The sequence below is a fragment of the Thunnus thynnus genome, chromosome 5, assembly GCF_963924715.1.
Source record: "Thunnus thynnus chromosome 5, fThuThy2.1, whole genome shotgun sequence".
Taxonomy (NCBI): Eukaryota; Metazoa; Chordata; class Actinopteri; order Scombriformes; family Scombridae; genus Thunnus; species Thunnus thynnus.
The window spans coordinates 5259856-5283677 of NC_089521.1; the positions used below are offsets into that span (position 1 = coordinate 5259856).

Below are 23822 nucleotides of genomic sequence, written 5' to 3' on the forward strand. Positions count from 1 at the left end.
TCTCCACTTTTCCTTTTCAGCTTTTTGGTGACTGTCGCCAAATGTTTTGGCAGGTTTTAGTGATCTTAAAGACCATAACATCTTTGTGATGTCAACAGTACAATGATGAGCAACTTTGCAAGACATTGCAAGAGAAATAAAGATTAAAATTGTAAGCACAATACTGATTCTGATCTATTGATGACGTTTTACTGCCATATTCTAAACACACTGAAACAGCTCTAGGTGTTTCTTGATTATATAACCACTCACATCAGTGGTTTTTCTAGTTTTTGGTGATGGGAGATGTGTTCAAACTCAAAGATAAGACATCATTTTCTGAGATTATTGGAATAACACATGGATTGCCTCTTCATCCGCATGTGAAAAACAAAAAAAATCCATTTCAGTTGCTGTATTATAACAGATTATCTTGTCTGTGCATGATAAAAAAAAAACTAGAAAGAAGAAATCATACTATTACAGACACCAAATTTCGGATTTGAAAATTCCTAATTTGGCACCATCTGGTGGTTGTGTCAAGAATGACACTGCAGCAGTATTTGGCCACATGACAAAGTGGAACAGCAAAATTCATCTTGTGAAAGAAGTGGTGCTGGCGGCTTACTCATATTACTTCTTGAGGATCATGTGACACAGCTAATGTGATAGCTTCCACTATCTTGGACTTGTCGGTTTTCTCCATTCCCTCACTGTCAAGACGGTTCGCAGTTGGTCAACCGCACAAGTTTACGTGTCAAAGTTCACCAAAATTCAGCTCTAAATGAAATCACCATGTTAATTAACTTCACCTTAGTGGATTAATCTCCCCATTGTAACTTTAAATCATAGAAAATGTTACCTGAGTGAAGGACTCATGAGTAGAGTGGTTCATTCTCTTCAATATAGCCGTTTGATATCTTGTGTTACAAACATAAAAATGACCAAGAACAAATAACCAAGCAGATCACTTTGATAATGCTTTTTTAATTGATGAGATATATTTGAACAAGTCTGTCACTGCTACTTTGTTGACGATGAGGAAGATGTCAACAGAACGCCTGGCCAGAGTTCATTCATTATATAAAATATAAAAACAAAGAAAAGACAGTGACTTTAAACAAACATGGACAGGACTTACAAAAACAGTGGATGATGACAGAAGAGTCTATGAAAGAGTCCAGGGACAAACAACTTGATCATCCAGTGGTCCTCATGTTGGAAACGTCTGCATGGTTGCATGTGTGTGTGGAGTGTGTGTTTCTGTTAGTGTATATGCCAACTGTTTTATTCTCAAAGTGTGCACAGTATGTACTGTATTTGTGTGTGTGTGGTGTGTTTTATGTGTCAGGGTACAAACAAATTCAATAAATATAAAAGTCAGACACATTTCATGAAGAAACAGTTTGGTCAAAGAAACTCTTGCAGAGAAGAGAGCGAAATGTTGACAACATGGCTGTCTGGATAGGGCATTTTTTTAGAGCCAGATGTATACTGTGTGTTTTACATCATGTGTGTAACACTGTCTAATACTGTTCATTAGTCCACAAACACCCACAGACAGCCTTGAACAGACAAGAGGCACAGAAACTGTCAGACAGGTCAACAGACAGCTGGAGTCGCAGTACATTCACGACCAGCAGGGTTGAGTTTAAGAAGGTCCAACAGCCAGACATCTGCCACGGCAGTTCATCATACTCTGTTATTCCACACCTCCAATGTTGCTGTTCAACACAAAGTTGTCCTTTTAACAACGACTCAGTTTTGGAGGTAAACCCAGCTGTCCAGCAGCAGTTCCAAAGTACAGTCCAGGTCAAACTGTGGGGTTTTTCCCACTTGTTGTCTGCTGCTGCTGCTGGAGGTAAGTGGGACGTTTGATGCGGGGTTTCCTGCGCTTGGGTTTGCTCTTGGCCTTGGTGAGCTGGACCACGAAAAAGGACAGAACGACCATAGCTCCCAGGAAGGCAAACACGGGGATGGTCTGGCCCACTTCTTGGTTATAGCGACCAGGCATTATCCCTGCAGGGGAGGGGCACAGGTCACATTGAGCTTCCTCAGAAACCACCTTTATTCTAACTAACTGACTTCTAGTGTAGTCATTTTTTACATCGGAATATCCTCTTGTATGTGCTTTTATATTTATTAAAGCATACTGACATGATGCCATATTTTAAAGGTACATCTAAAAATGCCATTTTGTAGCTCTGAGATGCTATTTCTCAATCAGATTTTTGACTGGAGAAGAATAAGACTTACTTTCTCTATTGATTGAAGTGTTTTTTTGTTGTTTTTAAACAAATTTTCACTAGTTATCTATAATTTAAGCAGCCACTTGGATAATCATATGGCAGACACTTTGACAAAAAACTGGTGAGTGACATTTTCTTATCCTTTCAAGTCTTCTTTTAGTTTGAAACAATAAATATTTGATGGCACTGAACAATACACTAATATTAATACCATTATACTATTCCCACTGCAAAAGCTGATGTTTAGATCAAAGGTCTTAAAAGAATATAGTGCACAACATTACAACACAAGGAATGCAGATCTAAAAAAAATAGAATTGATGATTCAGACTGTTAAAAGTAATAATTTTGAACCCTCCGTTACCTCCAGGGATGTCCCAGGCCCCACTCTCCCCAGGAGACAGAGGTCTGACCTGGGGACGGTAAGCCCTCACATTAGGCAGAGCAACCTTGTCCAGATCCACAGAAAGAAGCTTCTGGTGCTTCCACAGGTTACTGAGAGCACGAGAGAGAGAGAGAGAGAGAAACATGGAGATAAAGAGGGTGAGACAGTCTGTAATTCCTGTGTGCATGTCACAAAACTCTCTTCCTTCCATTTTACATTGATTCACTCTGTTGACAGGCTGAACAAATGCTGTCTGCTGAATTAAAACACTAAGTCCATATTAAAAGCCCAAGACTATGTGCAAATCAAGTGTTTGTCACCCTCTCACTGAGGACAATACTCTTCCTCTATATAGTGCTCACACTGAAGGAAAATTAATAAAAAGGCTGACAATGGCAGTGAACACAGAGGAGAAAATACACTCAAGAGTCTTTAGATGTATTAAAAATAGAAGAACTTGGAGTTAACATGAGCATACAGCACACAATGCTTGATTACTTGACAAGTGACTTCTGGGAATTGTAGTGCAAAATGACTGTTTACCATCACCGATATAGATATCATGTTAAACTAGATAATGCTGTAGATTACATATTTTTTATCTAAGCCGTTTCATTAAACCTACCTGGGTGCTGTCTCATTGACGGGCTGTGGCTTTGCCCAAGAGAGATGGGGACAGGCTGGTAGGGGGCGGGGCTTTGGGTCTCCCAGGTGAGCCTCAAGAACCTTTGAGTAGCGATAAAGATGGTTGCCTGAAAGGAAAGGAAGCAGGACAGAAGAAAGAAAGAACAAAAATTAAAAAGAGGAATTATATGAGGGGGACATATTCTTTTTTTATATTTAAGATTTTGGTTATATACATACATGAATACATATTGGTTTGTCTTATTTTATCTACTTATATCTTAATAATATGGTGATAACAGTACTCATCCAAGAGCAGGTAAATGGACATGATAAAAAACAGCTGAAATAACATGAACATGTATGTTAATGTGTCATTTTATACTTTTACCTTCCAGTCTCTGTGGCAGTGGGCGCTCTGTGCCTGTGGGAGGCGCAACCCTACTGTGGGAGTGGCTGAGGCTGGGAGGGGTCATACTGTAGGAAGTGTACTGAAGGAGAGCGTCCAGCAGCCAGAAACAATCTGAGAGATCAACATCAAACACAACCAAAAATATAATAGTGAGCTGAGCCCTTTGTTGTGTTTAGAAACATGCACGCATCAGCACACACTGAAGGGAGGTTACCTTTCTGCCTGTGGCTGTCATCTATACAGTTAGAATCACCATACAGAGCAATGCGTCCTCCCCCGTCAGACGGCGTTTGGTAGAGTCCTAGGATGGGAACTCCCTCAACCACTGCTGTCTCCTGCTTTAACACTTCTAGACCTGTAAAAAGAAAAAGAAGAGAGAAGTGCTTTTGAACTAAAGACACACAGATTAAAAAGTTGCCTGTCAGGCTGCATGGCTGCAGGCCAGCGCTGTGCTACCCTGAGCTGGGTTCAATACTTTAAGAGAGGTGTTGGTACCTTGGTCCTTTAGGTTCTTGGCAATCACTATTCCATCTTCTGGGAAACGAGCAATGCTGCAGCCAGAGGCATAGTACACTAAAAGAAAGAGAGAGAGAGAGAGAGAGAGAGAGACAGAGACAGAGATGGAGAGAGCGAGAGAGAGATACAGAGAGAACCATGTTTATTTTATAAAATCCAAAGATAAGCAAAGGAATAATGCCATCAGACAGTGAACAAGGTTTGTTTGGATGTGTTTGTATGTCTTACTGTCATGATCAGCCAAAGTGAAGTCTCCTTCGTACAGCCCGTCACTGAAAGCCATCCCCCACACTGAGATCAGGTCGTTCAAGGCCGGTACGTTAGCGCCCCCTGTGTCTGGCATCCACCATTGCCTGCAGGTTACATCAAGTAAATCAACTGCAAAACCATTCATTTAGTCAACAAAAACAGAAATCAACATAAATAACAATCAAGAAATCACCCACTCTTGCCAAAAGGCAAAACAATTTCAGTGTTATTGTAACCTCCCTGCAAGCAGAGGATTGTATAAGGAAAGTAATGAACCACATGAAAACAAAGTCATTTTCATAGCAGTATAAAATCCAACACAACCTGACAATAACTCCAGGTTGTCAGCAGGTTTTTTAAGGATAAAAATGGCAAAAGCTGTATGACAACAATGAAACACTTAGGACATTTATAAAGTGAAAAAACTGGGTTCTTAATTCAGTTTTCTGTATGTGGGTTAATTTGTTCAGAAAAGGCAGCTGTGAATAAACAGCTCTCAAACGAACACTCGCCATTCAATTAAAACTGAATTACTCAGCATAATATTTTGAAGCTGTAGAGACTATATTTAATTGTATTTAAGACTTTTAATCCCGTGGATATGGTGCAACAGCTTGGGAGTGATATGAATGGAGCAGCAAGAAGTCATGAGTAACGGTTAGCTCTGCATGAGCAGCTCTAAATCTGAGAAGTTGTGATATATTACATCTATTACAGAGTGAGGAGGCATAAATAGAGTCTTCTAATGCAGAGAAAGAAACTGTGACAGAGTGGGCCGTTAACCGCACAACGCAGTTTATCTTGCTATCATTATAACGCAATGAAGCTCCTGGTGAAAGCACTGCTGAGGTAAAAGCTGTTTAATCATTCAGTTGTGTCATAATGGAGGAGCAGTATGCATAGATCATCTTAAAGAAATACACACAGGAGGCTTCTTTAATAAATATCACTACTGTTGGAGAGGAGAGGACTATCTTTTCAAGTTGCTGCAACTCATTCTATTAAACGCAGAATGAATCAAAACCCATTCTGCATTATTTATTGAATTGTTCTGGAATTGATGAGCTTGCATTAAATGAGATCAAAGCCAGAACAGTTTTACACTCAAAAATGCTCTGCAATGATGTGCAGAATCCATGACTAAAAATATATGTATTTCAAGGACACTTTTTTGAAAAAACAAGTCTTGTGACCTCATGAGTCAGTGCCCAAATGGAAAGTATCTTTGTAAATAGAATATTCTTGTTTTGTAACTAGCACTGACACCTTAAGGGTGAGCTGACATTTCCTTTTGAGCTGGTTTCTTGTTTGACCTTAGGTTAGTCAGCACTTTTTCAGCTGATAGATTCTTTTGTCTATTATTTTGGCCTCGGTTCAATCTAATTTATAATGCTTCAGTTTGTTTTCACCATCAACTTTGTAATAATAAATTACTCTGCTTTAATTACAACCAAATGTTGTGTAACTTTTATGTTGTGCTCCTACCTCTCTGGACAGGGCAGTAACAAAATGACATTTTTAATTCAATAATATGCAATAATATATAATAATACATCAGGGTTAAAACAACTGTCTGCACCTAACCTATTTGGTTCAAATACATTTTGATGCGTCTATATATAATTTTTATTTGGATTCCACTAAATGGAATGAAACTAAATGGAGGCTTTGTTTACATCTTTTCAATAAAAAAAAAAAACTATGTTATTTGCCAAGGGGTGCCCAAACTTTTGCAAATAACTGTAGTGTATATATACACAAATCATCCCTGATCAGAGACTGAAAAGGAGTTCAAACAGAGGCATCTTGAGCTTGTGTCCTCCTCTGTGTATTTTGACAGTTCCTCATAAAAAAAAGTGCAATGTAGTGACTGCACAGCAACTATTTCACCATTTTTCTTCCTCTTTCTACCTAATCATCATTTTTCACAGGATGATGCTGAGTTGCAGCCTTGACTGATAACTGTCATGGTTATTTCTATGTGATAGTAGATTCTGTTTTGTCAGAACATCTGGGCTCGCACATGCTGACGTTTAAAAAAAAAAACAGGTCAGATTGTCCCGTTTTTAAATGTTAAAGATGAACAGGTCCTCTGTCACTTCTTCACCACAGTATGTGCACTAGAGCTTGACTTTGAATATGATAACTTTGCTCAACATTAGCCAGCGTCACTGCTATGATGTCAAAGATCAGCAGTAGTAAACTGAAAGTACCTGGTGTTTTCGTCATAGAACTTGACCTTCCTCATGACCGAGGTGTTGTACCAGTCGCTGAAGATAATAAGCGACAGGCCGTTGTCGATGTCTCTCCTCAGCTTGGTGATCTCTTCAGGGAAATACTCCTCCTCGCTGTCCACCATCAGCAATGTGCCTACAGTGACACAAAGGCAAACAAACCCATTAGTTTGTTATCTTGCGCTAAGTGTTAAGTAATCAGTGCTCTCAGAGAGATATGGTTTCATTAACTGCATGGAGCTGCAGGAGTCATTTTAAGTCTTCAAATTCTGTTGTTGTGAGTCTCTAAATCTCTGTGTTCTTACCATACTGGCTGGCATCAAAGCAGGTGATGGGAGCGCCCAGCACTTCAACAAAGTATCCCATACTCCTCAGATGCTGGTACATATCCCTGAAGTTAGTGTGGATGTGGTCCCCGTTCCTGGAAACATATGAACAAGCACACATAACACTTCACCAAATTCATTTAGGTCAAAATTTGAGTCCAGGGAATTAAAACAAAGCACATAAACAAGGTGTCCTGTTAAACACCAAATAAACATCTACACACACGCACCAGTCTAGTGGATCATTCTTCATGCGGAGGTTGTCTCGGGGAAAGTAGCCAGGCGGGTAGCGCAGGTTGTGGTACTGGTCCCACAGCACCCTCTTACTGCGCGGGGGAGTCGGCACGATCTTCACCTTGATGGGCAGTTTGACTGTGGAGGTCAGTTCCCCACCTACCTCAGACTGCAAGGAATGAAAGACAGATGAAGATGGATGGGTCATAACTAGAGAGGAGTAATTCATTACACATGCTAGATACTGCTAATGAAATCAAAAAGTTCTACATTCTGAGTAGAAACTACAGATGTGCAATGTGGAAAAAAGCAAAAGGCTTCAATCACACAGCGCTCAGGTGTGGCTGTACTGACTCACATCATTCTCTGCGGGTGACGCCACAGTGACCATCACATGACCTTGAGCAATCCCTTCCCACGATGCTGCTTTCTTGGCCACGGAGATGGAGACAGCCAAGTAGCCGGCCCACGGCCACAGCACCGGTGAGTAAGAGACGGCCACATCAATGTGGTCTCCATTCTGTGGGAGGTAGGGCTGCCAGATGGGCTGAAGAGGAAAGAGCAACCTTTATAAGGCTTAGAGGCAACACAGAGTTCATCATCATGATAACCAGGTCAGTCAAGGAGGAAACTTGACCTTTACTCATCCTCTAACAGCACTTGAGAAAATAATTTTCTGTAATCTATGAAGTAACATCTAATTAATGGAACATTTGCTCTCTATTTGTCTTGTGAGGGCACCTTGTCGACAATCCTGCCGGTGACACCCATGCCGTTGAGAATGGTCACATTGACAATGGTAGGCATTCCTCCATAGTAGATGGGCTGAGAGCAGTAAGGCCACATGTACGGACACTCGGTCAGGTCGATGTAGCTGGGGGAAAGACTGGTAGCAGACAAGGATAGGTTAACATGAAGTGTTCCACTGCTGCATGTTAGATCATTTATATGGAATGTTTCTGCAAAATAAAAAACTGGGACTGGGAAATGTTTCGCATTTTAAAAATTGTTTAAACGATTAATTGATAATCAAAATAGTTGCCCATTATGTCCATACAAACGTCTTGAACCAGCATAACCAACTCTGCTGATCTGTTTTGATGTATTTGATGTTTTTACTCTGGGTCGTCATTGTAACCTTTGTGGATCAGCGCTGATTACAGCTGCCAATGTCTGCAAAGAGGCAGACTACACACTTTTTGGAGCCACACTGTGATCGCAAGCAAGATAGAGTTTTGGTGGAGTATTCCTTGAATAGTTTATCCCTTAAAAAGGACAAGTCTAATTCTGCCAGTTTGAGTCCCTCCCATTTTTCCCATGAGCAGCACAGGCTTGGTCTCCTTTACTGTTACGTAATTGCCTGTGTATACACATACATGTGCAGCACCACATGAATGGACAGATCAGTGTAGCTGCGGAACAGAGTGAAAAACAGCCTGTGTCTGTCTTAATGTCTGTCTGAATTTGTTTCCAACTGTGCATGTTGATGCACATTCATGTGAGATCTTTACAGGCTTACCTGGCCTGAGGTCTATAGCTGTTGAGGATCTGGTAGGCTCTGATCAGGTCTAGCTTCCCGTGGCCCTGCTCAAACATGTTGACCCCCGGCAGCCTGCGGGCCGAGGCTATCAGAGCCTGCTTCATGGAGGCTGGGTTAACCAACTCGCGGTTCAGCACGGTGCTGGAGGATGGAGAAGGACAGGACAGGCTGGGTTAGTCTGCGTGTGTGTAGGCTGGTGTCAGATTCCACAGTTTTTCATTCAGAACAGTGCTACAAGAGGAAGAGGGATGGGCTGGTATGTATATATATAAGTGTGTGTGTGTGTTATTCTCCAGGGCGAGGGTAAGAGTGCCTGTTGTCTGCAGGGGTGGTATGATGTTCAGCCCAGCAACATGAGCCATGTGTGTGCTATGTAACAAGAGGGCTTTCACCATGTAAAGAGAGGGGATACTGAGCATAATACTTGGCATTCATCAGTGACACACCTCCTTCCTCTGGGACAGATTTCACTGCCTGCTCATGTAGGATTACAGCACAAGAGGTAATTACACCACATCCAGCTTTTAAAAAAACCCTCAGTATTATAATGTATCCTCTGTTGCCAAAGTCCTCTACAGGTCAGATGTAACAGTAACCTCACTTGGACACTCTCATGTAGAGTGTCATCAATTCAGCCCCCACAGGAGAGCCTGGTGAGCTCCACAGTTATCTAAACTAGCATCATCTAAAACCATTCTGCACAGTTTCCACTGACTCCTCACAATACAAAATGTTTTTATGAATTGGCTACCAGAACACAACTTATAAAATGCGTAATTACCTCTTGCTTCTTAACATTTTAAACTGTAATCTTTAGAAGCCCACAAGACTGTAGAGAGACTTATGATCAAATGATTAGTCCAGAGAACTGGACGTTTCTATCCTGCTGACTTGTCCTTGATGGGAATACACTGGATCTCTACCAGTTCTGGGGCTTGTGCTGCATTATCTCACTCTCACCTCTGACATTGTTGGGAAGCAGTGCGGACATAAAAAAAAAGAATTTCCTCACAAGAGACAAATATATCTTACTTGTAATCCTTGGTAATGAAACTAAATTGTTTTTTGAAGGGACAGACACATGTTGAAAGAACGGTCAAGTACCGAAAGCTGGAATTGAATTTCTGGTTAAATTTGTAATCTTGTGTTTACTTTTTCTTTGATCAAATAGTTCCTGATTTAAATCAGAATTTTGCCAATTTTAGACTATTTTATTTGGGAAAAGTCCTTGCATATCTGCTTCTGTTCACACTATATTTGAGAAGTCTGGTTAGGGTTATTTCTTGATTTAAAACCATAGGCTGTATAAAAATAATGGACGTAGCCACTGTGACGTCATCCATTAGTTTGTGGACTTCCTGAAGCCTCGAGTTTGGCATTTTGACCGTCGCCATCTTGGATTTTTAGAGCCAGAAGTGATTTGGGTGAGAGGGTGGAGCTGCCCCTAATGCTAGCTGCTAGTTTGGTTAGTACGGTGCATTTACAGTCTATGGTTAGCTGTGATAATGCTAATGCAAATTTTCGCTAGCAAAAAATGGGCTTAAAACCATTACAACAAAATGTACTTACTGGAAAAACTTCTTAGAGGGTCTTTTAGTACAACCAAACGCTGAACAAGACTTTTTTAGGCAACCAAAATATTAAAAAATAACTTTCATAAACTGAAAACACACTGAAATAGCAGCAGCTACATCTATACTCTGTGAATCTGGGGTTACGCTATACAATTAGACCTCTTTCTGGAGCCAGTGGAGTCGCCCCCTGCTGGCCATTAGAAAGAATGCAGGTTTAAGGCACTTCTGCATTGGCTTCACTTTTCAGACCTGGACCTACCCGCTTGCTTAAAACATCTATGGATGTATAAGGAGAACTGTATACAGCATCGGAGTTAGGGCCCTGTTCATTCCTATGAAAGTTGCTCAATGGCGCATGAAGCCAAAAAAGCCACTTCCCGATGTAAAGAAATTGCCTGGATGAAAACATACTGTGCACACTCTACGGGCCGCATCTACCCATGGAGCATGCTCACTAGAGACTTCTGCCTGCTGAGACGGCTAACTTCTGGTTTAGCCCTCTGGCTAACTTGAATTGGGATAAAACAATTCAATCATGTGGCTCTTCTAGACTTTTGAAGTGTGATCGGACCGAATGATCAAATTCTGATGAGTGAAATGAGTCATTTTGCGGTTGCGATGCTCAAAAAAATGTATCTGCAGCTTTTCAGATGTCTCTTTCACAGTGCAAGTCTATTGGAAAAAGTCCCTTTGGGCCAGTGTGCATTATGTAATGTGGTAATTACACGATTTGGCTGCTAATGTCAAATATGCTTCAAAGCCTGGTGCTCTTCCAGTATCCAGTTCTCTTTATATATCCATGAAAACATTGCAAAAGAAAACATTTTGGTAATTGGCACCAGTCAAAATTTAAGGCTTAAAAGCATACATTTTTTATTATTTAAAAGCGATATCTCCACTTTATTTCAACAACAATGTATTACAAAATCCAGGTATCAATTGATGAATTAATGTAAATCTTTTGTTTTGTTAAAGATTCACAACATTTATTTTCAATGTGATTTACTGTCCATATTCACTGTTTTTTGTCTTTGTAGGAAGCATAAAAAGAACAAGCTCCTTCCACAGTTTATGATACTCACCTGGCCAGAAGTGTGACAGCGCCAGCAACCACAGGAGAGGCAACGCTGGTGCCAGACAGAGAGCGACATCCCTCCTTCATCCCTGACCCCCGAACACCGGAACCGTAGGTGACGATGTCAGGCTTCACCCTGCCGTAGCCCCCTGGCAGCTCCTGCACAGAGATGGGAGTCAGATACAAAATAGGACACAGAGACTGGCTAAAAGGAGGTCAAGCAACACTAAGTGAAGACAGTGGAGTCTCACATACTAATTGTTTTGTATTGATGGTGTGCTCAAGCTGCTTTAAGACTTCTTTAAAACAGTACAGAAGGTCACCTAAACATAGCCAACTTTTATTTTAGTTTGGAACTGAGTGTATCTATCGTCTCATACATGTTTACACACACACAGCTGTTGTTTTTCTGGGCTGAAAGGACTAAAACTGTAATTCTAAGTCTAAAACACCTCTTATTCATGCACTTAATGGCTACATTTCAATTCATGTCATTACGCCTACACCATGAAGTCACAGTCTAGTCAGGGAGGAGGTTTACAGCTCAGCTACTCTATGACCCTTCCAGAGCTCCACTACTGTTGAAAATATGGGCGACTCCAAAAAAAACATCAGGGTTGACATCGATGTGATGGTGACTGTGGGGAGGATGGACACTATCACATAACACCGACAGACAGAAACAGAAGGAAGGGCCAGAAGAATTACTAGAAAAACGAGGGAGAAAAAAAAAGGAGGAGAAGCTGAATAAAAGTTGAGGAAACAGCTTTTAAAACGGCTGCATTCTTAAATGTTTTTGATCAGTCAGGCTGGAGAGCAGACCGTGTGAGCTGAGTGTGTGTGGTCTGATCCTTCTGGTCTCTTCATGGCTGGATAACAGTGGTGTGGAGGACAGAGAGAGACTGACTGGATCAGAGAGGGAAGTCTTAATCAGATCCCAGGGCAGATGTCTGCTGTGGGTGTAACAGATAAAAAAGTGGTGTGTGTGTGTGTGTGTGTGTGTCTAGCTGATGGGATATGGATGAGGGATCAGAGCTTACACTATGGTTGGATAGCTCAAAATGCAGAGTGTACTTCTCTGTGATAGATGTCTGCTCTAAAACTGATAAACGATTTGTGCGTGTGTAGTGTGGGACAGTGTGTGTTCCTGGAGAAACTCACCCAGGTGGTCATGCCTCTGGATGAAAATCTGGCAATGTTGTCCTCAAAGTCAATCCCTCCGACCCCGATCACGTCCATCTGGTCTGCTGGGTTGTTCAGCGTGCTGACAGAGAGAGACACTCTCTTATTTTACTGCACTACAACATAACAATGCAACGAAAAAGCCTCTTTCCTTTATTGTCCTTTTCATGACATTTTATAAAAGGAGGAAGTTTCAGCAGATGTTAGCAGGTCATAAAAGCCAGTTGACCAAGAGGTCATTTGGATGAGTTCAAAGTGGTGTAGGGGAAGTACGCATTCTTGTGAAATTAAACAAGAATGAACAAAAACAGAGAAATTCTTGTACAATCAGAACCCTGCAAAATGATCTGTTTAGCATTTAGCTAACATGCTAAGCTATTGTTGATATTAGTACAAGTGGAATCAAGTCATAAATTCAGCGGTCTGACGCAGTAATGTGTGTTATTCAGCAATATTTATGTAAAGCTACTGGTCATACCAGACCAAGTAAGACTTTAGCAGCGAAATTCCAGAGCAAGGGTTTGTTTTATTGCTTATGAATTCAACTATATGTTTATAAGAGAAAGAATGTGTTACACAGTCTCGCTTTAACTTTTCAGAGACATGTTTGCTTCAATTGTCCTGAAGAAAACTGCTTTAACATTATAGTATCCATTGAGACAGGAATTCTTCATAAGTATGAATGCCATTTCTGAGGAGTGATTAGCGTACCCATACAGAGGTCCATCGTTGCCAATAGCAGAGACCATGATCACTCTGTTGGCAGTGAGCTCCCACACCTGTCAATCAAACACATGAGAGGAAAATGAAATAAGTTTGTGTGGGAAAAAAAAGTTTAATTTCCCAATGGCTTATTGAATAGATCTTTTAAAATCAGTCCATTGTTTGAAGAAACACTGTATAAAAATAAAGTGAGAGGAAGGGAACAGCAAACACTGAATCACTGAGGTGCTGCAATAAGGTCACACAGAGAACACCGAAGAGGACAACTGGCTCTGAAGGGCTCCAGTCCTTGGCCAAAAAGGTTTTCAGAGATACGGGTTATATTGTCCCAAGTGGTTACTAAACTACTCCTTTCTTACTCTAACCTTAATAACATGCTGATCCATGTTCCTTTTACTCAGGACATTAATCAAATAAGCCATGTAAATGGGTAAATGGGTTTAATGTAGCTGATTATTTCTGTGCTCATCTGTACACCGACGTTGTCATTTGTCTACTTAGCTGGTTTGACCCGTTTGCACTGACAGTTGACCTGCTTATTTTCCAGCTCACTAACGCATTGTGAAAAGAGTCTGACTTAAAGGGATGAAGGACGTAGTGGGAGCTGTTTTTGCACCTAGAAAAACATCAAAACATCTGTTCACATTTCTCATCAACCTGGTTAAATGTCAGTGAATCGACCAAATGCTACCATGTGACTGTAGTATTCATATGTCAGGCTCCTCATGACAATATTAACCCTCCTTATTTCTGTGTTAGGAAGTGTGTATCACCTTATCAACGAAGGGGTGGTCCATGAAGTCAGGCCCCCCGATGCTCAGGTTAAGAACATCTATCTTTTTCAAGATGGCGTAGTTGAAAGCATCCAGAAACCATGAGGTGTATGACACCTGGGAGGTGAGGAGAGACAAAAATGTCACATACTATAATGCATCGAAAACACAATTTGCTCCTGTTTAAGACTGATTTGGATAGATTATTTTCTTTAAGAGACAGTTCTTCTTTTACTTCATTAAAACAATCTGCTGGACTGGAGAACAGTTATATATTGAGAGCATGTGTGTACCTGGTTGTTGGTGAACACTCTGAAGATGTGCAGCTCTGAATCGGGGGCAAAGCCCTGGCACTCCCTCATACTGGCTATCACTCCTGCCACAAACGTACCATGGCCCAGGCCTGAAAACAGCACAAGAGACTGATGAAACCCTCCGCAACTTCAGCCTACTTCTGGGCCTCCACCACCCCGGTGATATTAGTAATAATCATCATCAACAGCATAATTAGCACCGTCTTCATCATTATTAACATCAAAATCATCAGCATGTTCTTCCTCCTCACCATCATCCAATGTCTTCTCATTAGTCCAGTTGGTTCTCTCTTTTACGTTCTTAAAATGTGGGTGCTTCTCGCTCAGGCCTGTATCAAATACTGCCACCTTCACGCCAGAACCTGCACACGCAGAGAAAAGAGAGACACGTCATATTCATTTAAAGCAAATGTGGTGTCACTAAAAGCTCTAGCAAAAAGTTGAAAGGATGTTCCTTATTTTTGCTTTTTTCCCCGTGAGCACTCTTTTATTTGAAACAATCCTTAAAGTCCCCCTCCACTCAAAAATGTGTTTTTCTTATTATTTCATTAGTTGGATGTTTGAGCTTCACTGGAAGACTGTTTTCACATTCATCCGCTGAAAGTGGGGAGTTTCTCTGTGCTTATTGAAAATCTGAGTTTAAGACGTGTACCTACAAGCATAATTTGTGACATCACAACTAGTTTGTAGCCAATTGTGGTCCAGTATGCAACTTACACAAGTGTGATGTGGAAACTTGAATCCTCCAGCGCACAAACACTGAGAATTGACTTTTCGGTGAAGCAGGAGACATTTAATCAACATTTAAACTTTTGAAATTAAATATATTTGCATATTCATAGATTCTGGATATTTCAACGAGGGAGGAGTAGATTTTAACAAGATAATTGGACTTTTTTGTGGAAAAAAAACATTACTGAAAACATATCTGGAGGGGATCTTTAAATTCCATTGCGTTAAGTGAAATTTTTAGAGCAGATGTTTCTCCAGGTCCCCACCATCCTGCCCCTCTTTCAGAGATGTCAAAGGTCTGAGGTCTTACCAGTGTGTCCCATCTGCCAGAGTACGTCTGCCTGCAGGATCTGGGCTACGTGGCGGGGGATGGCCCGCAGCAGGCGCCGGCTGGAGTGGCGACCAGTGGCGTGCCAGAAACCTGATCCCAGTGACAGGCTGGTTCGTCGGAAAGGCCGGGATGATTGCCACGACTGCCATTTTTGTGTCCCGCGGGTGGCATTGCAGGGTGCAGCGGGTTCGGCTGCTATGGAGACAGATAACAAGCAACTATGTTAACAGCAGAGAAAAAATCTAATGTCAAAGATCTTTTACATGCAGTACTCAGACTTAAGGCTTTAGACAACAGTTGAGTCCCCTGCAGACAGCACAATCTTCCTTAATTATGCTTATCATGTTATGACCCCTCATATCAGATGATTTTCTCCCTCTTACTTTCCTCCCTACATCCCTCAGCTGTGATGTGAGGCTGATCACACCAGCCTTGTCTGAGTCAATCTCATCACAATTTGAATCACTTGGACGGAACAAATTTTAATGAGGTCATTAGCAAACGAAAGTAGAGCCATGCAGGACATTTTATGCCTTTAAAGTAGGAGTAAAACACAAGGATGGGGTCATCTCTTTTATCTTTCCTTCTAATTAACTACCTTACCAGGTAGCTGCTTTGTGGACACCTATCCAGTGAACATGGACTCATCAAGTTTAAGTTTATCTAGACCAATCTACCTTCCCAGGAGGTTGAGTAAAGACGATCACACTTTTGTGGTGTCCATTTTGTTTTTCAGTTCAAACACTCTCTGCCAATTACAACACTCAGAGGTCTCCTTGCTACAGCCCTTAATATGCCATGAAGAAACAACTATTAAATCAATTCAGTGCACGTAACGTAAAGCTGGTGCTCATTACAAACATGCACTCATGCTCTCTGATGCATTTTGAATAAATTCCCACACTTCAGCTAATAAACTAAGCATTTGGTTACTTACTGAGCCTAACACAGCACGGCTTGCTCTGCATTCTTTCCATTAGCATCTCCAGAGTGATTACCATGTGCACTTTGATTTTGTGGGACGTTGTGAAGTACTTAGCATGACTCACAATATGTAGCCTTTCTGATTGCATCTGCATGTAAAATTATGCTTCTACCATCATAGCATCTGGACTTCAAAGAGAAAAGTAAACCATTACTATGAAAATACTAACATTTGGATATTTCTAAGTATCCTGAATGCCTCGCACAGCAGATACATTTTCACTTCTTTTCAAAATATGACTTTAGATCAAGTTTCCTAAACATTTAACACTGTAACAGACACTGGCTAAGAACTTTTTACATGCTCCTCTTGAGGAAACCCCGGACATAAAAGGTTGCATGCACACCACATGGCCTACATACTGATATTGCATGTGTAGGCAGGCTGGGGGCACACTGAAGTCTTTCATCCACTACCACATGCAGGGCGTGCACCCCTGTCCAGGCAAGCCCCACGACACTGACTCACCTTCTCCCTCCCAGGGTGAGCAAACACAGATGTACTCTGTCCTCCCTCCCATCCCCCCCCAACACCACACACACACAAACACACACACAGTCCAGCATCAACACCCCCAAGATGGCCAGCAATTCACATTAAGATACACAATCCTTTTCTTAACCGCAAGCACAGTGGAGAGAGAAATACATCCTCTGACTCATCAAACAAAGGGACATTCTGTGCACTGTAGCAGGCAAACAACTTTCTGTGTCTTTCTGTATCTAGAGTTTTATATTTCTTCAGTGGGACTTTTTTCTCTTGGGTAGACGTGCCACCCTAGGAAGCACAATGCCATCGTGTTGTCAGACTTACAGGGAATGTATTTGAGTGAGCGGAACACTTTGCGTTGCGGCGTCACCCTCTTGATGTAAGGGTGGTCCTCTAAGGTCAGCAGGCTGCTGGGCAAAGCTTGACGTATGCGGACCAGCTCAAAGTCACTAGGGAAGTCAGAAGCTGGGTTTTTTCTGGGAACGATGTGCCACTCCAGCGTTCCATCCCCGGCGTTCCGCAGGGCGCTGCTGATGTACAGGCTGCGAGCTTTAGCTGAGAAATATCCCGTAAATGCTACGATGTACTCTGGAGAGACAAGAGAGGGGAGAGGAGACTGTTTCAGGACAGGAGATGTGCTACTAACACTATGTATTCTAGTGAGCGACATTTTATTGAAGTAACAACATAATCATGTGTTTATTTATTTTCCAAACTGGGAAAACAAGTTTTTGATTTTTTTTTTACTTCTGTTGCAGAATTTATATAACCTGTGTCAGAATAACAATGAGGACAGAGCCTGAATAGCAAGTTGAGGTGTGTTATATCCTCAGGTCAGCACAATAACTACGCTGCTGTTATTATGGTTTGATGTAACTGACACTAAGGTGTGTCTTAAGGCTCTTACCATAGAAGTTCATATCAGCACCAAGTCAATCAAGTCCTGTACTGACAGGCAGGTAATGGTAAAATCTAACTCTTCACAGTCCTGCTTCCACCACGGTCTGTGATCCCTCTTCTTTACACTAATTGCCTCTGTACTGACAGTGATTGAGAGGCGTTGTGTTTTCAGAGAAGAGACGGGAAGCTGCGACTCAAGTTAGGATTAAATTCTGAGTAACAGCTGCGACAGATCTGCAATAAATGACAAACTCACCTCTAACCTTTCTTTTTTTAATTTAAACTATATCCCCTCTCAACAACTGTAGATCTGACCTTGTTTTGAGTGAACATATTAGATCCACCTTTAGTGAAAGCTCATGTCTCCCTGGCACTGCTAATACTGCCTGGACAGAGTGAAAAGATGGGATGTGACAATGGCAAAGCAAATAAGCCTGATAACTGAGTTATCCTCTGAAAATAGATGGAATTTCAACTTGATATTCTGTGAATAAAGGTGCATATTTAGTATCTGCAACATTATCAGTTCAAATTTCTTGATGAGGAATCAGACAATTACCACAGACCACATACTAACTTCCCTACAGTTAACAATTGACAGCTGAGCTACTGTATCTCCATGACAACTGACGATCCATGACAATCTGCTGATGAAGACATTGAGAAGCAGTTGAAAGCTTCAGAAAAAGTTGACCTTGAGTTACCTTTTTTTTTTTCTTTTGGTCAAACTAATGTCTGAATGTTTGAGAATGAACCAACATGCTCAAGTTGTATTACAAATGTTAATTTCATCATAAACTAGAAAAAACAAGAAATGTGGAAGCCCTGATAAACCAAACTGGAAAATTAGAAACACAGGGTCTCCATAGCTTACAGAGACACACTAGACATACTGTATCTCCCGGTGATTTCTTACCATGTTCCACCACCTTGGAGGAGAACTCCAGTTTGAGGGTGAGCTGGGAGCAGTTGGAGCTGGACGACGAGGGGAGGAGATCTGAGTTGGGGATGTGATCAGAGTCAGATTTGCCTCCTCCCGCTGGTTCCATCCCCACCACAGGCAGAAAGCCCGCAAGCAGCCCTAAAAGCATCGACGCCCACACAGGAAGCAGGAGCATTTTGAGTTGTGAAGCTGGGTAAACCATAAGTTTCACCAGGCCCTTTTGAAACTCTAGCAGCAGGTGAGCTGTTTCAGGTGAAAAATGAGCAGCTAAAAGCTGAATCAGAGTCAGAGCATTTCAGGTCCAAAGCTCCGAAAATGAGTCCATACTGCAAATGGCCTGAGCAGCTAGATTAATTTCTTTCTGCGTTTTCTCTCCATGGTGGTAGTCCAGGGTGGAGGTCAGTGACGCTGCCAGAGTAGGAACATAGCCGCCATGTTGAGAACGAGAGGAAGCAACCAGTAGGAGCGGTGGTGGATGGATGGGAGGATGGTACAAGCAGGGATGGAGGGAAAGTTGCCGTCAATCTAGAGTTCCACTGCAGTCCTTTCTGTTTTTATCCCTGGAAAGAAAAGAGAAACAAAACAACAAAATAGTGAGAACAAATTTCACTGACATTTAAATCAGAGCACATGAGCATAGTACAAATGCAATATACTGAAACCATTTAAGAAAAAATAAGGTCATACATATAAAAAAAAACAGCCTATAAACATTTATTGCTGCGCTGACTGTACTGCAATTTCTTTTTGCATATCTGCCAACATATGGGCCGATGCAGGCATGGCAATATCAGCGCTGATATATCAGTCGGGCATAACGCATATCACCGAAATCTAATCAGTTGTTCCTTGACCTCAGGTCTATGTGTCTCTACCTTCTACAACACAAAGGTTTGGGAAAACAAAATGACGGAGCCTGTGTTTCCATTTCTATCCCGTCATGCTGTGTTCAGAGAGAGGAGTATTTCCTCTGCTGTGCCAAGGGGAAGGAAGGGAGGTTTTGGGCACAGACTGATGAGGTATTAACCATTCCTTTCTCTGTCCTCATTTAAGCACTCATGAAGAGTGTGTGCTGCCCCCGCAGAACAACCCTGTTACTAGATAGGGCACGTCCGTTGAGATAAAACTTTATCTTACCTGGAACGATGACATATGAGCTGTACGTAAGAGACAGCCAACAACAACCCCACCAGACCCAGTGAAGCAACTCAGCACTCACTTTTAGACCATCAATAAATGTTGCTCATAATGTCAAATGATAGTGAAGGAAAGCTCTTCTTTGGAAAAAAGACATATTTATAAAAAATCTTATCAAAAAACACCTTTATGCTGCAATGAAACCCATCCTACATCTCTCAAAAGACTTCTAGAGGTAGATACACACACCATAAATACATAAAATCCCAACACTGACAGAAAGAGAATCAGCTAGGCAGCCTCAACTGACCCAAAACTGTGTTTGATATATGACTCCCCAACACACACACACACATACACACACACACACACACACGAAAACAGCCCTGTATCCTCCTGGGCTGCATCAAAAGGGAAATTCTGGGCAGGTACAGGATCATTTCCCTCCGGTCCCAGGCTTGGACAACTCGGTAATAAAATACACAACAGACTCACAGCTACGCAAAGACACCTACAAGACAAAAAGAAAGACACACACACACACACACACACACACACACACACACACACACAAACACACATTTGCCAAACTCAACACAAGAGCTCATGAGAACCAGTTTCACACTGACTGAGGGTCCAGCCCAGGTTACGTTACATAAGACGACCCTCCTTCCTGCAGAGTGTTTTACTGCCTCCTACATTACAACAGATGGACACAGACAATGTTCTTTTTCAAATTTATATAAAATAACAAGATATACAGTGTTTTGTTTATTTATGAACTTCACCTGTTACATTTTAGCACCCAACTATGCCCAGTTTGGGAATTGCTTTCATTAATTAGCCTTCACATAACTCACTCAACCACTGTTAAGTGCACTGTGGACCAGCTGCTCTCTGACTCTTAAGCTTTATTGCTGCACAGAGCACGTGTTCAACATGTTCCAGAGCTGAGCGTGCGGCTACGCTGTGAGCAGTTTGTGTGTGTATCTATTTTATACGAGCGGTCATGACTGTATTGTCAGGCTGTCATTAAAATAAAACGCTCTCGTCAAAGGATGAAAACAAGTGAAACAGCCCACCAATTACAGTGTGTAAGTGTGTGTGCTACCTGGCAGCGGGCATACAAGTTTGTTCGATTACTATGAACAGAGAAGCAAAAACAAACAACTAGATTTACATGGCACAGCAGTGTATAAACAAGTCCAGATCCTGTTCAGTGCCACTATGTACGTGTGATGATATCTAAACCTGCCTTTAACTATCAAGTCACTTGAGTATAATTTAAGCCTTCTGGTTCTCTTGTCGATGCCTTTGTCTCCTGTGTAGAGACTGTTAGCACTAGCAGACATTACTATACATACACACACACCCTCTAGCAGACCTTTCAAACTAATGGATTCACATGTATGATGTTTACTGTCTGACTTTATTCAAATTACTTTGCATAGGAAGAAAACTCCAAGTTTTGGAGAAAATTGGAGCCAAAATATGAGGCTGTACAGCTTTCTGTATCTCTGAAGTTTTAGCACAAAGTTCAGTTATCGCTCACAGAATGCATAAAGTTGGAAAGTGACCAAATGCAGAGGAGGGAGCTACTCTGGCTGACTAAATTACAGGTAATGTGGCTCTTTTAAGAACATGGTAATCGGTATACAAACTGAGTAGGATATTACTGAAATTATGAAGAAAGTCCCTGTGTCGTACAGGATGCACACTGCACTGGAGCACACATAAAAAAAGGTTTACATTAATCAAACACATAATCATTACACCTTAATCCCTATGCTCAATCCATTCTCTGTGTGTGGTCACATGCCTACTCCTGCTCAGCTGTAATGATACAGTAGATAAAAACTGCAGATATGCCCCTACACAAGTGAGTGATATGGGTGTAGACAGTGTAATTAAAAGCCCCTGGCTGGTCTAGTCTAACAGGAGGTGGCTCAATCACTGGTTCCGGCTTGGGGCAGGATCCCCTGCCTGTGTGAGACAACAATACAGCTAACGACTACTGGTTTAGACACAGGACTATATAAATAGTCCTACTGGTTAGGGCAGGGCTGTAAAAGTCAGACTGGGACCACTTGTGTCAACATAACACCATGCCACAAAAATGGCTTCAAAACCTCAGGGCATCTATAGATTAGTAGCTGGAAAAGGACCCCCGCCCCCATCAGAGGGAAGAGAGAGATCCACCACAGTGTTATTATCAACCTACAGGCAGTGAGTTGGAGATAGGTCTTTGGATGTTAGAAGAGAGGCTCCTTAGATAATGATTTTTCTCAAGGATTAGATAATTGTACCAGTTTTGTCAAGAACAATCCAAAGTTAATAGTTTTATAATTCTGGGATAAATGCATAAATAACAGACTACCACATGTTAACTACAGCTGTTTTGTGCTTGTGCACATCTGTACAGAGTCACAGAGGTGCAACAGCTCAACTTTCAGTGTTTCACTACTAAAACAGCATATGTCTATATCTAAATGAAGCAAATGGCTTCATTTAGATATTTCTAATGTTCTTAAGTTAGTTAGTTAACTCCTTGAGCAAACCAAACACAAAGTAAACACACACACACACGTTTTACAGTCTGTAGTTTACATGAAAGGGTGTATAAAAGGTTACCAGGATTTAAATACGTTAGACACAGGATATTAAATAAGAGTTCGTTTCCAGTACGACACAACCTGTATTCATATAAGTGCATTATAAATATAAACACGGTAGCTAACAATTCAAAGCCTTGTAGCCACACAGAAATATCAGCTTCATCAGTATAAACATTGCAAGCATCAGCAGACATATGCTGGGGGCTAAATACCTCTAAGGTGAACACATATTTTATCGACAGTTCATAACGTTATTCGAAAAACCACTAAAGCACGAGTTAACATCGAAAGATAATTACACTTCACCGTCTGAAATTGTTTTTTGTAAACAAGGAGATGTGGTAATAGATCTCCAGACCTAACTATTAGCAGTCTATCACATGTACAGCGTTAGCTAGCTCGCTTTCTAGTGTTTTACAGTACCTGCTGGACGTTAGAGAGCCTTTTTTACTCCACCAAGGTGAACCACGACTCACACTTCACTGTTATCTGCTGGGCTTTATCATTTACCGTCCGTGTAGTGATGAGCTGATAGCTAAGTTTAACGTCCATCGAACAAAAGCTAGCAACAAACTCACAGCGCTTCAGCCGCAGACCTCTGACGGCTGGTTATGATGACGGGTTGCCAGGTTTAGTTAGCTTATCCTCCTAAATCCCGAACACGATTGACTCGTTCAGAGAAAAGACGTCGTAAAGAAGTCTGTTTTCCCCCTATTGTTTTTGTAGACGCTAAAAACGTTACTCACGTACTCAAAATGTTGTCACAATTACCTTCTACTGGCCTTTCAAATGCCCCTTTGACCACGGTGTGTGGAGCTTTGTATCAAATCTGGCAACCCAGTGGGCCTATAGCTACCACTTCAGTGCAGTCTTCCTGTCATGCTGCGTGTTTGCCAGCAGTCGGCGCTGTACTACTGCCAGCAGGACATACAGTACACAACCTCACAGCAGGGGTTTATGATATAATATTTTAAGATTTAACATGTTTATTTCACCCACTACAATGATATCATCCAATAAATTGGCATTATTACCACTGAAGTGTATTTTGGGTTCATAAACCGTCATATATGATGCAGTAACTCTGCAGCTTGTAAAAAGTAAATGATAAAGATAAATGTTTCCAGTAGCTGCATTTAAAAAAAATATAGTTGGAATCTGTGTGTGATTTGGTTGTTTTAATTACCACTCAGCCTTACTTTTATCAGCTGTGATTAAGCTGATAAATTAATCACAGCTGATAAAAGTTGTGATTAAAAATGTAAAAATTACATTAAAAAAAAATTATGTAATTTTTTTTT

At 41.3% G+C, this 23822-nt stretch overlaps 1 protein-coding gene across 1 annotated transcript; it reads right to left on the bottom strand.

Annotated features, from left to right (window-relative positions):
• Positions 1-946: 946 nt before the first annotated feature.
• Positions 947-23146, bottom strand: mbtps1 (membrane-bound transcription factor peptidase, site 1). The gene is made up of 23 exons (XM_067588822.1): positions 22945-23146; positions 18743-19329; positions 17251-17514; positions 15432-15647; positions 14641-14751; positions 14369-14478; positions 14076-14192; positions 13291-13358; positions 12559-12661; positions 11405-11556; positions 8728-8889; positions 7950-8094; positions 7567-7755; positions 7205-7377; positions 6954-7069; positions 6628-6784; positions 4394-4518; positions 4145-4222; positions 3864-4004; positions 3629-3760; positions 3239-3365; positions 2593-2723; positions 947-1998 (listed from the first exon to the last, which is right to left on the bottom strand). The coding sequence occupies exons 2-23, from the start codon at positions 18969-18971 to the stop codon at positions 1793-1795; spliced, it is 3252 nt and encodes a 1083-aa protein (XP_067444923.1). The 5' UTR covers positions 18972-19329; positions 22945-23146; the 3' UTR covers positions 947-1792.
• Positions 23147-23822: the final 676 nt, after the last annotated feature.

Bases quoted from the DNA above. Each gene is read 5' to 3' on its own strand.
- mbtps1 (XM_067588822.1), bottom strand. From the start codon at position 18,971: ATGGTTTACCCAGCTTCACAACTCAAAATGCTCCTGCTTCCTGTGTGG. The intron at 15,648-17,250 runs GTAAGTCTGACA...CTGTCTCCATAG, and splicing joins CTCACTCAAATACATTCCCT to CAGCCGAACCCGCTGCACCC. The intron at 8,095-8,727 runs GTAAGCCTGTAA...GTCTGCTACCAG, and splicing joins AGCTATAGACCTCAGGCCAG to TCTTTCCCCCAGCTACATCG.